The sequence below is a fragment of the Sycon ciliatum genome, chromosome 9 (assembly GCF_964019385.1).
Source record: "Sycon ciliatum chromosome 9, ocSycCili1.1, whole genome shotgun sequence".
Lineage (NCBI taxonomy): Eukaryota > Metazoa > Porifera > Calcarea > Leucosolenida > Sycettidae > Sycon > Sycon ciliatum.
In genome coordinates this window covers 24,728,253-24,741,154 of record NC_088651.1, presented here as the reverse complement: position 1 = coordinate 24,741,154, position 12,902 = coordinate 24,728,253, and the positions used below count along the sequence as shown (strand labels likewise).

General features: G+C 46.8%; 1 protein-coding gene across 1 annotated transcript; it reads right to left on the bottom strand.

The window, feature by feature from the left end:
• Positions 1-716: 716 nt before the first annotated feature.
• On the bottom strand, positions 717-12,414 carry LOC135825312 (fibropellin-3-like). The gene is made up of 7 exons (XM_065338051.1): positions 12,077-12,414; positions 8,756-8,887; positions 7,037-7,159; positions 6,568-6,681; positions 4,890-5,021; positions 4,433-4,546; positions 717-2,355 (listed from the first exon to the last, which is right to left on the bottom strand). Exons 1-7 carry the CDS (start codon positions 12,147-12,149, stop codon positions 1,730-1,732), a joined length of 1,314 nt encoding a protein of 437 aa, XP_065194123.1. The 5' UTR covers positions 12,150-12,414; the 3' UTR covers positions 717-1,729.
• Positions 12,415-12,902: the final 488 nt, after the last annotated feature.

Genomic DNA, 12,902 nt, shown 5'->3' with positions numbered 1-12,902 from the left:
GTGGGTGTGGGTGTGGGTGTGGGTGTGTGTCTGTGTGGGTGTGTCCGTCAGCTTTGCAAGACGTTAAAGGGTGTAATCCCAGCACAAGTTGCCATGTCTAGCATAGCTTGTTCGCTATCATCGCTTCAGCAATGGGCAGGAGAATGAATATGAGTTTGTGTCCAATGACCTGCAAACACCTCCATCGCCGAACAAACTCTCGGCTGCACTAAAACAATACAGTACTGCCAACATTTCGCCCATTGGGCATTATCAGAGCGAGCTTTAGGGACACGTTTAATTCCCGTAGCTATGCAGAAGACCTTTACTTCAGTAACGTCTGGCGCTAGCCAGGGTCCACACAGCTTTAATTTGGTATTTGTTTGTTTGTGTGTTTGTGTCACGCCTGGCGCTATCCGTATCTGACGGATAGAAGGCATAGGATGTTATAAATTTTTCAATTCTCCAATTTTTGTTCAGGCCTACATGCATTCCCCCATACACTTCGCATTCATACCCATTCTTCCAAGTTGCTTCACGTTATTATCTTGCGTTTGAAAGCCCTATTTGAATATTGCGGGCAGCTAGAAGGTGTCGTATTACCCTCGATCGTACCTGTCCCGTACCTCCTGTCCCGTACCTATCCCCTACCGTACCGTGCCATCAAAGACGGCTGGCCACAATGCATATTCAAATAGGGCTTTCAAATGCAAGATCACAATGTGAAACAACTTGGAAGAATTAAAAAAAAGGATTTTTTTAAAGAATTTATAACATCCCTATGCTTTTTTTTGTCTAGGTCATCAAGGCAAAAAAGCGAAGCGTAGGGCCCTGAGCTTCCAAGCTCTCTCGTTCATGACTTCCTAACTCATCGTGTAGGAATGAACGGTATTAGTAAGAAAAATGGTGAGGAAAGCAGTGAGAAGTGATGAGGAGTACAGTGATCTGCACTTGTCATGACCGCATGGCAATACTTGGCTTGTAATATTAAAAATGTACTTAAAAATTGCTGACATTGTTGATAATAATACTGCAAGCGTCATATTCTGGAAAGATATTATCTTGGTGGCTTCTATCGAAAGCAGATACATGTAGATATGAAGAAAACGTGTTTAAAATAATGAAATAGTTAAAGGATAATCAGCAGCATTCGGCACAGGTTTGTCATCAACCACCATGCCGCAAATGCGCTCTCCAGTCACCTTCGACACGACGTTGAAATGGGTAAGTATGCGTGCGCATGAAGTATAAAGAAACAAACGTAGAATACAAGGCGATGAATTCTCTCGCAGGCCATGGAGTAAAACTGTCCACTTGCCATTAAGTCTATAACAATGACAAAAGCTATCGCGCACAATTGCAAGCGTTTGTAGTAAATAAAAAACCGGTTGAGGTACGGTACAATACTAAAAATGTAACACTGAGTAGACACAGTGCCCATATTGTGAAGCATGCAGAAAACTCCAGACTGATCTGGTGGTCAGTTTGCAGAGTACCGGATCTATGGACACAAATAACAGACTAAAACGTGACTGGCTAGTTGTGACTGTGAGTTGTTGACCCCAAGGCAACTAATATCCACTAAGCACAGCCAGAAATGTGTGTGAATCGTAAATTGTGTGTGCCACTGCATGCAGTATGATTGAAAAACAAAAACCTATGAAGTAGCCGTGCGGTTGTGATCTCTGTCAAGACAATCACTCTAGTGCAATTCAGTAGACAGTCTAACGTTTTGGGTGAGGTCAGGTTCTCACACATCAGGACACAGCGCGAGGGTGTCCGAGTAGGGGGGTGGTTCGGGCAGGCCTGCGTCTGGGTCGGCTGGGGCTGTCGGCATGACACGTGGCTGGGGCAGACCTGCTTTCGAGTCGGCTGAGGCCGTCGGCATGACACAGGGCTGGGGCAGACCTGCTTCCGGGTCGGCTGAGGCTGTAGGCATGCCGGGTGGAGAATCGTAGGTGGGTGTGTATGGTGGAGGACTGAGAGGTAGTTGGGTCAGTGTGTCCGCTGCGCACACAGTTGGACTTCTCTGGGTCGGTGCATTCAGGGGCGTCATGGTGTGCATGATACCAGGTGCCACGGCTGCAGTCACCACCACCGTCGAGGTCGGGCGGGCAGCGCTGCGGGCCGGATTGCACTGAGCCACGGCCACCACGTGGCAACGCCTGGTCGCTCTCGCCGTAGTTCTAGCGCCAGCCGGACGGCCTGCGGACACAGTGTGCACGCGACGATATTGATTGTACCTGTACCGGCGCGCGGCTACCATGCAGGGAAATATGAGGACAAAGAAGACTACAGAGGCGACGATGCCTCCCACACTGCCGCCGGAGAGACTGTCACTGTCACTGTCGTCGGAATTGTAATCGTAACCATTGTCTGCACAGAGCAACACAGCAACGACAGGTAGAGAAAATCAAATGTTAAACCCATGTGGCAAGGAGTCCAGGCCTGGCGTCTGGGTGCAACCCTTGGGTGTTGCAGTGCAGGGCGTGCAGTGGTACGAGGAATGACAAAACTAGTGTAATAACTTCTCAGCGTCAGGGTGGGGACAGAACATTTACGTTTCTCAAAATTTGAACCTGATACAACCTCGACGTAGTGTATCATGAATACACGGATCATATTAATTATTAGAATTACATGTACTTGTACAGTTTTGCTTTTCATTGGGCCATAAGAATTCCAATCTCTCCTTATTTACGGCGAAGCAAGAGTGATTGTTGTATAAATGCATTTAGAATTAAGGTTGAAAGTTTGCACTGAGATCTCGAGTTTCGGTTCTCTGGTTTTCTCCGATCGAATATTTGAGTATTTGAGAATTTTTCTTCTTCTCCTAAAAATGTACACCAAGGGCCTTTAAAACCACATGATACAACCCTGATCGAACCTATTGACAGTCATGTTTCTCGGGTATACTGGTTGGTGGGTCATTTGGGCTCTCTCTACACATGTACAACCGTTCACAATCCGCATATTAAGATCTGATCACTGCTGCTCTGAAACTGCAGATTTCTGTTGCAAACGCGTGTACGATGTATGAACGGATACTCTAATCTATTCCGAGTATGATCATTTTTTTTTAAATCGAGCAAGTGCTCGAATATTCGGCATAATGGCCCGTATATAATGCAGTACAGAGAGTACCCGATGTTCAGTATCTGATGGCTCTGTGATATTAGGTAAAAAAATCTAAAATCTAAATGAGCCAGGGACGATAGAAACCGCCCTACAGCGTTTGATAACAAAATCAATTTATGACGTTTCAAAGTCACGTGACTCAACGTTACACGAAGCGCAGAACTCGTCACTTTTGTTTTGACAAGACTCAAGAGCTGTCCTCTTGTTATTTTGATTCGGTGTTCAGTGAAGACAATAGGATTCCGAGCGACTGTGGAGTAACTCAAGAGGCTCCACTTTCTTTGATTGATTATGGCTACAGCATCTAGGAGACGACGCAGCTCGATTCTTCAGTTCGAAAACGAAAACGAAAAAGTGCTCCAAGCAGTTTGTTCTGGGCGCACTGATTGGAAGTATGCGAAAGTCGATGACTGGTGGTGGTGATCGATTTTATTTCCGCTTTCATGTACGTGATTACGAGTTGTGCAAAGACGTGTTCATTGCAGTTAATGCTGTTGGAAGTCATGTAATGAAGCGCCTTCAAAAAAAGGCAAACAAAGGAGTCGGTCAACTGGCACACCATGGCTTGACTGGAGAACACCAGAGCACTTAGCCATTTCAGCAGACATAGAGCAGGATGTAGTGCAGTTTATTTATTCATATGCTAACATGTACGGTCTACATCAACCTGCAGCGGAGCGAGGTCGTGCTGAGGGCCCTCCAGTATACTTACCAGCATCCAAGAACAAGAAGTCTGCATACAACATCTATACCAAGGCCGTCACACAGTATCACCTGTTCATTACAGTTCATTTTGCCGCATTTGGAGGAGACAGGCAGCACACATCAAAGTGATGAAGCCAAGGACAGACGTATGCGCACTGTGTGACAAGCTGCGGGACAAAATTCGTGTCGACCATACAGAGGAAGAGACGGGATGCAGTGTCCAGGCCCTGTGTTCGCACACATCACTTGCACAAGAGGAACGGCAGTACTCCGGAGATTTAGTGGACGGCACGAAGGCGTCACTGGATGAAGCTTGGGGCATAGTTCACTATACATTTGAACTGCCTAACTAGCAAGAATGAAGACATACAAAGAACATTACAAACTGTGTACATAAATTTGCTCTATATCGCTCAATTTACATGACATTATTAAATAGGTGGTTAGGCACATTTTACCATCGCAGATCAACTTGAAATTTTGTTTGAGCACATAACCATACCATACCAACATTTTGAGAGAAAACATTTTTTTCCGCCAAAAGTGCCATAGGCTGGTTTCTGTAGTCCCTGGCTAAAATATTAAAAATATGCTGCACACAGTAGCTCACCATCCGTGAACTGACACTGGCTCCCGTAGTAAGCCGCATTGCATGCACATGTTGCGTCTCCCGATGTATCCGTACTGCAGACGCCGTTGTAGTTACAATAGCCAGGCGTGCAGGCTACATAATAAACACAGGACAAGCATCATCACCAAAAATATTATGGCAGGCAAGGAATTATCAGAAAAAGGGCAAGAGTGCAATTGTAGTCATCGTCTGCACAGGGCAAGACACTACCAAGAAGTACAGACATCAACGGTTGAAGACATGTGGCAAGATTACAGGCCTGGTGTCTGGGTAAACCCCTTGGGTGGTGCACTGCAGGGTGTGCACATCAAGTACAGTTCATACTTGCAGACCTAGATGAGCCAACATCACATCATCATCAAATCAGATCCGTCACAAGGAACAAAGGGCGAAGTCGACGCGATCACTTTGAGGGCAAGAATGACGGCATACTCACCGTCGCTAGAGACGTAACCATTGTATGCACATTGGTCACCCGAATAGCCGGAATAACAGGCACATGTCTGGTCTCCCATTAAATCATAACTGCAATCACCATTGAAGTTACAGTAGTCGTTGGAAGTACATGCTGCAGACAAACAGACCAATGCCAGGAGAGGGTGGTATAACAAACTGTGTGAGAATGGGGGGGGGGGGTAGTCAGCATTATTAGAACTCCTTGAGGCTGGCTCTGACAAAGCGTTTAAGTCGTCTATTAGCAAAGAGAATGATCTAAGGCAACAGGATACTGAGTAGGCTCTGAGTACTCCATTCCTGAGGAACACGTTGATGATGGGAACATTGACTACCCATATGGTATGGGACTAACGAAGCAGGTGAAGATTCAAGGTGTCAAGGACCTCGAGATTTCCCACGATCGTGATGGACCAGAATTCCACGCCACTCATAATAATAATAATAATAATAATAATAATACGTATTCGCATGCAACGACGCAAATCCACACAATTCAGTAGACACTTTTTCTATCAAACGTTCTCTATATAGTTATGTGTATATAGTTCTCTATATAGTTCTCTATATAGAGAACTATATAGTTCTCTATATAGTTATGTGTTTTTCTAATTTCCAACATTCCCTGTACTATCCTGAAGAGAAGGGAAAGAAAACGTTTGATAGAAAAAGTGTATATAGTTCTCTATATAGTTCTATATAGTTCTCTATATAGTTATGTGTTTTTCTAATTTCCAACATTCCCTGTACTATCCTGAAGAGAAGGGAAAGAAAACGTTTGATAGAAAAAGTGTCTACTGAATTGTGTGGATTTGCGTCGTTGCATGCGAATACGTATTACGAAACTGTTTTTCCCACCGCCTCCAAACTACTGTTTGAATAATAATAATAATAATAATAATAATAATAATAATAATAATAATAATAATAATAATAATACGAAGTAGTGGTTGCGACTTCGGCAATGCTTTGTAAGAAAGGGTTTGCTCCCCACACCGGAGTTCGCGCTATTCCGCCGGGAGTGGTGCTTTCTTGCAGGTTTGCCGAGTCGAAGGTTCGATGGACTTCTCGTGTGCTCTGGATGGCAGTCGTGAGTCAGTCAAGTGTCAAGTAAAGTCGGCGGAATAGCGCGAGCTCCGGTGTGGGGAGCAAACCCTTTCTTACAAATAATAATAATAACTTTATTTGGATGACCCAAAGGCTGACCGCCTATCGTGGTCATGTCTAAGGGTAAAAGGAGGCATCCATGAAATATGTTATGCGTCGCTCCTGCCCAGTCTGCCAGCTGTCGTGTGGTGACTTGTTATCCTTTTGGATAGAAGGGACAGTTTAGGAGTGCTGTTCTGTGTGCAACACTGTTCAGTACAGAATAATGTAGAAGTAGAATGAAATTTTGTTTTTCCTCTGGGTTTTTTTCCACTCACCCGTGTGCCTATCCCAGGAAATGTTTACAAATATAGTCACACATTTTGTTGCCCTGTTCGCAATGACTCCTCCCTAGTTATGGAGCTCATGAACGGCCACACAAGCTGTGCGCGAGACTCGACAAGTATGTTGTGTGATCGGAACAGTTAAAAATTGGGGACAGGCTGCAGAACCTTTACCCAGGGATACACAATGCCCCCTTGTTGGCCGAAGCTTGCCATAAAAAGTTCACTCACGGCGACTATAAGTTGTGCAAAAATCTCCCGTGTAGCCGGTGTAGCACGAACATGTCCGCGGTCCAAACTCCGAACTGCAAGCACCGTTGAAGTTACAGTAGCTGGAAGTGCATGCTGCAATCAACGGAAAAGCAAATGGAGGAGACAAGATGAGGGTAAACAGTGACACAAAAGACGGAGAGCTTGAAATCAACAACCACAATAGACATGGGAAGTTATGAAGTTTGAAGGTACAGGAAGGTATGGCAGGGGGCAAAGATTAACGAAAGTGAGAGTTCAGTGCAAGAACATCCAGCAGTGTTACCATGGTTACTACAAGCACCATGTCGAAAGCTGGTCTTCAATGTAGTGTTTCGTGATTTAGAGTCGGATGTGCACAGAAACTCAATCGTACTCGATGTAGGACCGTCAGGCATTTCGACACCGCAGACAATTGGCATGGGCCCATTTCTACCCATCGCATTCTTACATGTCGAGGTGTCGGTGAGGGATTCACATAGATCACCCGTGTATCCGGAGTAGCAAGAACAAGTCGCCAATCCAAACTCGTAACTGCAATCCCCATGGTTGTTACAGGTACTAGAAGTGCAGGCTATAAGGTAAAGACAAACGAAGAAGAAAGACATTATACACAGCAGCACCACTGATGCCAGAGAAGACACACACACACACACACACACACACACACACACACACACACACACACACACACACACACACACACACACACACACACACACACATACACACGCACACACACACACACACACACACTAGCTGCACGGGCCAAAAACGTGACACAAATGTCACAAACAAAGCTCACGCACTGTACCAATGTCAGGTACCTTCTCCTGTATCCTTTTCCTGTTGGCCTACAATCACCTCTTCTTCCATTGGCCTGGATAGCTACTTACGTGCCAATAATTACCATAGCTACCCAGGCCCTTTATGTAACACTTGTTCTCTCTCTCTCTCTCTCTCTCTCTCTCTCTCTCTCTTTCGTCATCAACATGTAGTGTTTCGTTTTGTCTCTCCTCTATCCTAATAAAAGTCGTCTTTTCACCTGCCTGTCCCTTGTCTCGTGGCGAGATGGAATTATGGGTGAGTTTAGTTTTCAACACCGGCCCTCGAATCATCCGTACTCCCTCCCATCGTAACCCACCCCGGGTGCAGGCACGGTATGAGGACACTGTCTGTTGGGGTGGGAAGTCCAATCCAGCACCCCTGCCTTTCCAGGACAGTGCCCTACCGATTAGGCTACCGGGGATCACACACACACACACACACACACACACACTCACTCACACACGCACACACGCGCGTGCGCGCTCGCACACACACACACACACACACATACTACTACTACTACTACTGACAGCTGCCAGAAATGGCCCCGCCGCTCCCCAAAGGGAGGTACTGTCAGAGAGGTTAGGGGAGAGGTAGGCAGTGCTGCAAATGGTGCTCCAGGTCCTGTCGCCTCCGAAACTGGCGTTGATTACAGACTCGGCAATGATGTCCAAAGTGCTGGCGATCAGTCACTGTAGGGCGCTTCGGGCGGGGTCCACAGCGATGGCGCTTGAGGCCAGCAGTAGACTTGAAAGTACGCTGGCAGGCAGTACACACCGGGACCTCGGCAACAGGAGGAGCATCAAAAGGCGGTCGGTCGTCACAGTTGTCACTCCCTAGGCACTTATGCACTGCAAGCCCACCCCTGCTCCGGAGCCATCAACTGCAGGCAGGACACTGCACCGACCCAGGCTGCTGTGATACGGGGAGCTGTCGGACTGCTGTGCACTTGTGCCGGTCCATGTCGGCGCGCCGACGAAACAGGCGGCCGCAAACGTGGCACACAATTGTCTTCGGGGCAGGCTCCTTCACCCCCGCTGCTGCCGACATTATGTCACGCCGCTCTCCGCGATCGTTGGCTGATTGGAACCAATTGTGCACACCGGGCACAGTCAGATCAGCCTGGACAACGTCCTTCCAGCGATGTCGGAGGCCGCAAAACGGGCACACCCATACACACACACACACCCGTGGCTCCTTCTTGCTACACTACTCACCAACAGGCGGTGTCGTCACACCGTACCATGGGTCGTGTTGCTATTTACCGTGTTTAACAAACAAACACATACGAGTCGTAACATGCGGCAAGCTGCCATGATTCACCGAGGTACTATTCACTCACTTGTCGAGTCTGTAGTGTATTCGCAAGTATCCCCTGTGTACCCTTGGTAACATGTGCACTCTATGGAGTTGTAGAGGCCCGAGACCTCCGTGCACGTTCCCCGGGAATTGCACGGGGCAGGGTCAGAGCAACCTGTAAGAATAACACATGATACACATGATCACACATGATCACACATGAGCACACATAATCCCGCATGATCATACACGAGAACACATGATCAGATCACACATACGACTAATCACACACGATCCCACAATATCGCACATTGTCACTCATTGTCACACATAATCAGACGAGTTCACACATAGTCACACCTAACCACAGATGAAAATCACGAATAAACACTCTTTCGAAATAAATTGCATGAATCGTACTAACTGAGGCCTTTGTGGAGGAAGAACCTGAGTTTTAAATATAATATCCGAAGGTCTAAACCATTCCCAATATCATATTATCTTCTTCCCTCGCTTTCTCTCTCTCTCCCTCTCCCCTCTCTCTCTCTCTCTCTCTCTCTCTCTCTCTCTCTCTCTCTCTCTCTCTCTCTCTCTCTCTCTCTCTCTCTCTCTCTCCTTCTCTTTCTCTCTCTCTCTCTCTCTCTCTTTCTCTCTCAGGAGGAGCAGAAACGGAGATGACGACTCAGGTCACTCTGTCGACGGAACTGACGGTTGCAGCGAGAACAGCGAACACCATATGACGCTCTATCAGACTCGGTTGCTCGATGGCCACGGTCGCACTTGTGACGTCTGAAACCAGGCACTGACTTGAATTGCCGATTGCATGTCACACACAAGAGAGAAGCTGGGACGTTGAGCGGAATAGGTGATGTCGGCGCGGACGCTTCCGATGGTTCCAGGGGAAAACAATGATGTACACGCAAGCCACCACGAGAGTGAAACCACCTCCTGCATGTGTCACACTGCACAGCACCACAATGATCCTGGATGGCGCTACACTTGTGTCTTGCTTTGTCACCTGGCCGATGAAAGGAACTTTGGCAGATAAGACAGTTCACCGGTTGAGATTGGTCATGGGAAGGACCGCCAAGGCTCGGCTCAACGGCAGACACCCGCCATGCAGACCGATCCTGAGCAATCCCATACCAAGCCGGATGGTCAATGCCGATGTGCCGAAGATCAGCCGAAATCACATCCCTCCCACGACGACGGGGACCACACACAGGCCGAGGCGACGGTAGGAAGCCAAACAACAGCTGCCTGGGCACACGAACATCCGGCATGCGGGCCACATGGCCAAGCCATTCAAGCCTCCGCTTCCGAAGCCGGGAGGATAATAGCGATGGATCACCCCACATCTCTCGGAGCTGCCCATTGGTGATGCGTTCCTCCCACTGTTGTGTTCGCGAAACACACAAGATGCTACGTATGCGTTGGTGGTGGAAGCTATCGAGGCGCACACACACACACACACATACTTCCTCTGCGCCATTAAGAAAGTCGCTTCGCACATCGCAATGGTTCTGACTTGCTCGTCTTAGTCAGATTGTCGGAGTCCCTGTTTTCTGTATTCGAACATTGGTGGTCTCAGAGCTCTCGTCCACACCAAACAATTCATCGCACTCCTCACTATTTCGCACCTGAGCACGTATCGGTTTTGAGGAGTTTCTTCCGTCCCACATCGTTCGCCTGGACTTTTATCAAGACGGCAAGCTCGGGTATAAGAATCCTGGTATCTCGCCTGAATTGTTTCCACGGCCGCGCTCCTTTTCCAATCGGTTTCACAGTTTACACAAGAACGAAAGCGTTTTGGAAACGTTTCAGATTAGTTTCAAGTGCGTTTCCATTTCGTTCCGTTTCGGTTGCGTTTTTGAGAGTTGTCATGTAAATGATAGTAGCAAACGCAACGATTTCGTTCCGTTTCAGTCGTACTTTGTTGTCATGTGAACTCAGATCGTTGTCGTGTAAACGCAGCCTGAGGGTGACAACTAATGCGGTAGTAAGCATCATCCAGAATTTGGCTCAACAAGAGCTGGACGTTCGCTGACCATGATCAACCTCCACATCAATTTATAATAATAATAATAATAATATCTTTATTAGGATGACCCAGAGGCTTGTCGCCTATCAAGGGGTTTACCGCTTTGAAGGGTGTACATGTACATGTATGAGCTAAAGTGAAAGTAGTGGAAAGTAAAAGTTGTGCAGCGTGAATGCGTTGGGGAGCACACAAGGGGGGTTACGTATGTAATGGGTAGCCGAGTGGTAGGCGCGGTGTAATCAACAATAATTATCTTTTATTCTATTTCTTTCAGGTACACACCTGAGATATACATATTAGTGAAAGAAGAAGCGGCAAATAAATAACTTTCTCTCCGGTGCTCACCTAGAGGCTGATTTCTTCTTCTTCGAGTTAGCTTTCGTTGCTATCTAATCTAATCTTCCTCAAAAAAGAAATGCGCAGCCGCTTTAATGCAGCAGACGCCGTACGCTTACATACGGAGATACACTAAATATACATCAGGCAAAGCTCCGTATTAGTTCCGTACTACTTCCGTATTGGTCGGGCAGGGATACTACACGTACATGGCGTGGGCATACCGGAGAGCGAAGCACTACATGTATGTTTGCAAGTGAGTTTGCGAAGCTCATTCTTGAAAACAATAATGGATGGTTCTGCAGTTAGTCTTGGTGGGAGGCAGTTCCATAAGAGGGAGGTTTGGAAGAGAAACAACGATTTTGATGTGGTCTTTGCTTTAGGGAGAATAATTTTGTTTGGGCGTCTCGCACTCTGTGTGATATTGAAATGGAATGAAGCCAGGCAACGTCGATACTTGAAAATAAATTTGTGCATGGTAACTAAGCTTATAAACTGCCTGCGGTAAAGAAGAGATTTAATGTTAGCTTTTTTATTAAGATCCTGCTTGGGTGTATTAAAGTCGATTTGGATTTTGCGTTTATGATGGCTGTTGCTGCTTTTTCTATTTTCCTTGCCACGTATCGCGGGTCAGTGGCAAATGGTGTGCATCATGTGGATGGGCTGAAGGCATGACTATACATATGCGGGGAAGTAATGACCCCTTCCCCTTGATTATGGAATTCCCTGCGCCCCTGAACAATCGTGCTCCCTAACATGCATGTGGATACGTGCTCGACAAAGCGCGCACACACACACGTACACATGTCTCTCTAGCTCAAACACATACCGGTATCCATACGCTACAGCATTATTGGATTTCAGCTGCACAAGTCTGCATGCACTCAAGAATGTCAATTTTTTATGGTCGGACTCAGTGAAATGTCAAAAGCTACTCCACCGGAGCAGTATTGAATAACAAATAGGCATACTGCAGTTCATACTTACTTGCACCACGGGATCCACTTAGCGCTGACATTAGCAGGAGCACCGCAAAGGCTAGAGAGTGGGACCTATCCATCTTTCTGCAAAGTCAAACAACTTTTTTCAGGCTAGGGAAGACGCGAGATGCTCGGCAACAAAATTCAGAAGGAACACGGCTCAGTCGTTCAGCTGACAAACAACCGGCGACTACTAGCCGCGACAATGAATGTCCGAACAAAGCTATTAGAAGCTGGAGAGCCACGGGCCAAGCGCTAGCTAAAAAAAGGTCACGGACCATCAAGGCATCATTCCCTCCTCATCCTGCTATTCCTGAAATTCCAAGTCAGTGCATAGCGGAGTGCACTCGGTGTTGATCCGCACCGCACTACTCATCGACAGACTAGAACCCAGCAGGTAAGAATCTTTCCTGACGACGATGACGGCATGTCACGAGACTGAGGATTTGGCAGAGCCAGAACTCAGAAGTGTTCAAATGATGCACCATAATTATCATGTAAAGACTAAGTCATCAAGACTAGTCATAATCATACTCAAAACAGCCAACCGGGTGGGCACCACATGGATTCACAGGAAGCATGCGCTTCGAAGTTTGAACACACTGAGGAGCATGTAATGACTTTGTCTTTGTTGAACAGTCTGCCACGCTTACAGTCCATTTCAAAACTATAGACGCGCAGGGTTTTTGAAATATTTCAAATTTGGCTTGAACTTTTTGAGAATAGTTTTCGGAATATTGCTCAGGTCCGCTCCACAATTACTCTCATTATAGTTTCTAAACGATTGGATAACAGACGCCCAATTTGGAAAAATTTATGCACAAAGTGATCAC

Coding starts and splice junctions, on each gene's coding strand:
- LOC135825312 (XM_065338051.1), bottom strand. CDS start 12,149: ATGGATAGGTCCCACTCTCTAGCCTTTGCGGTGCTCCTGCTAATGTCA. Junction 5,022..6,567: donor TTGCACAACTTATAGTCGCC/GTGAGTGAACTT, acceptor GTTTGTCTGCAG/CATGTACTTCCAACGACTAC. Junction 2,356..4,432: donor CCAGTGTCAGTTCACGGATG/GTGAGCTACTGT, acceptor TGCTCTGTGCAG/ACAATGGTTACGATTACAAT.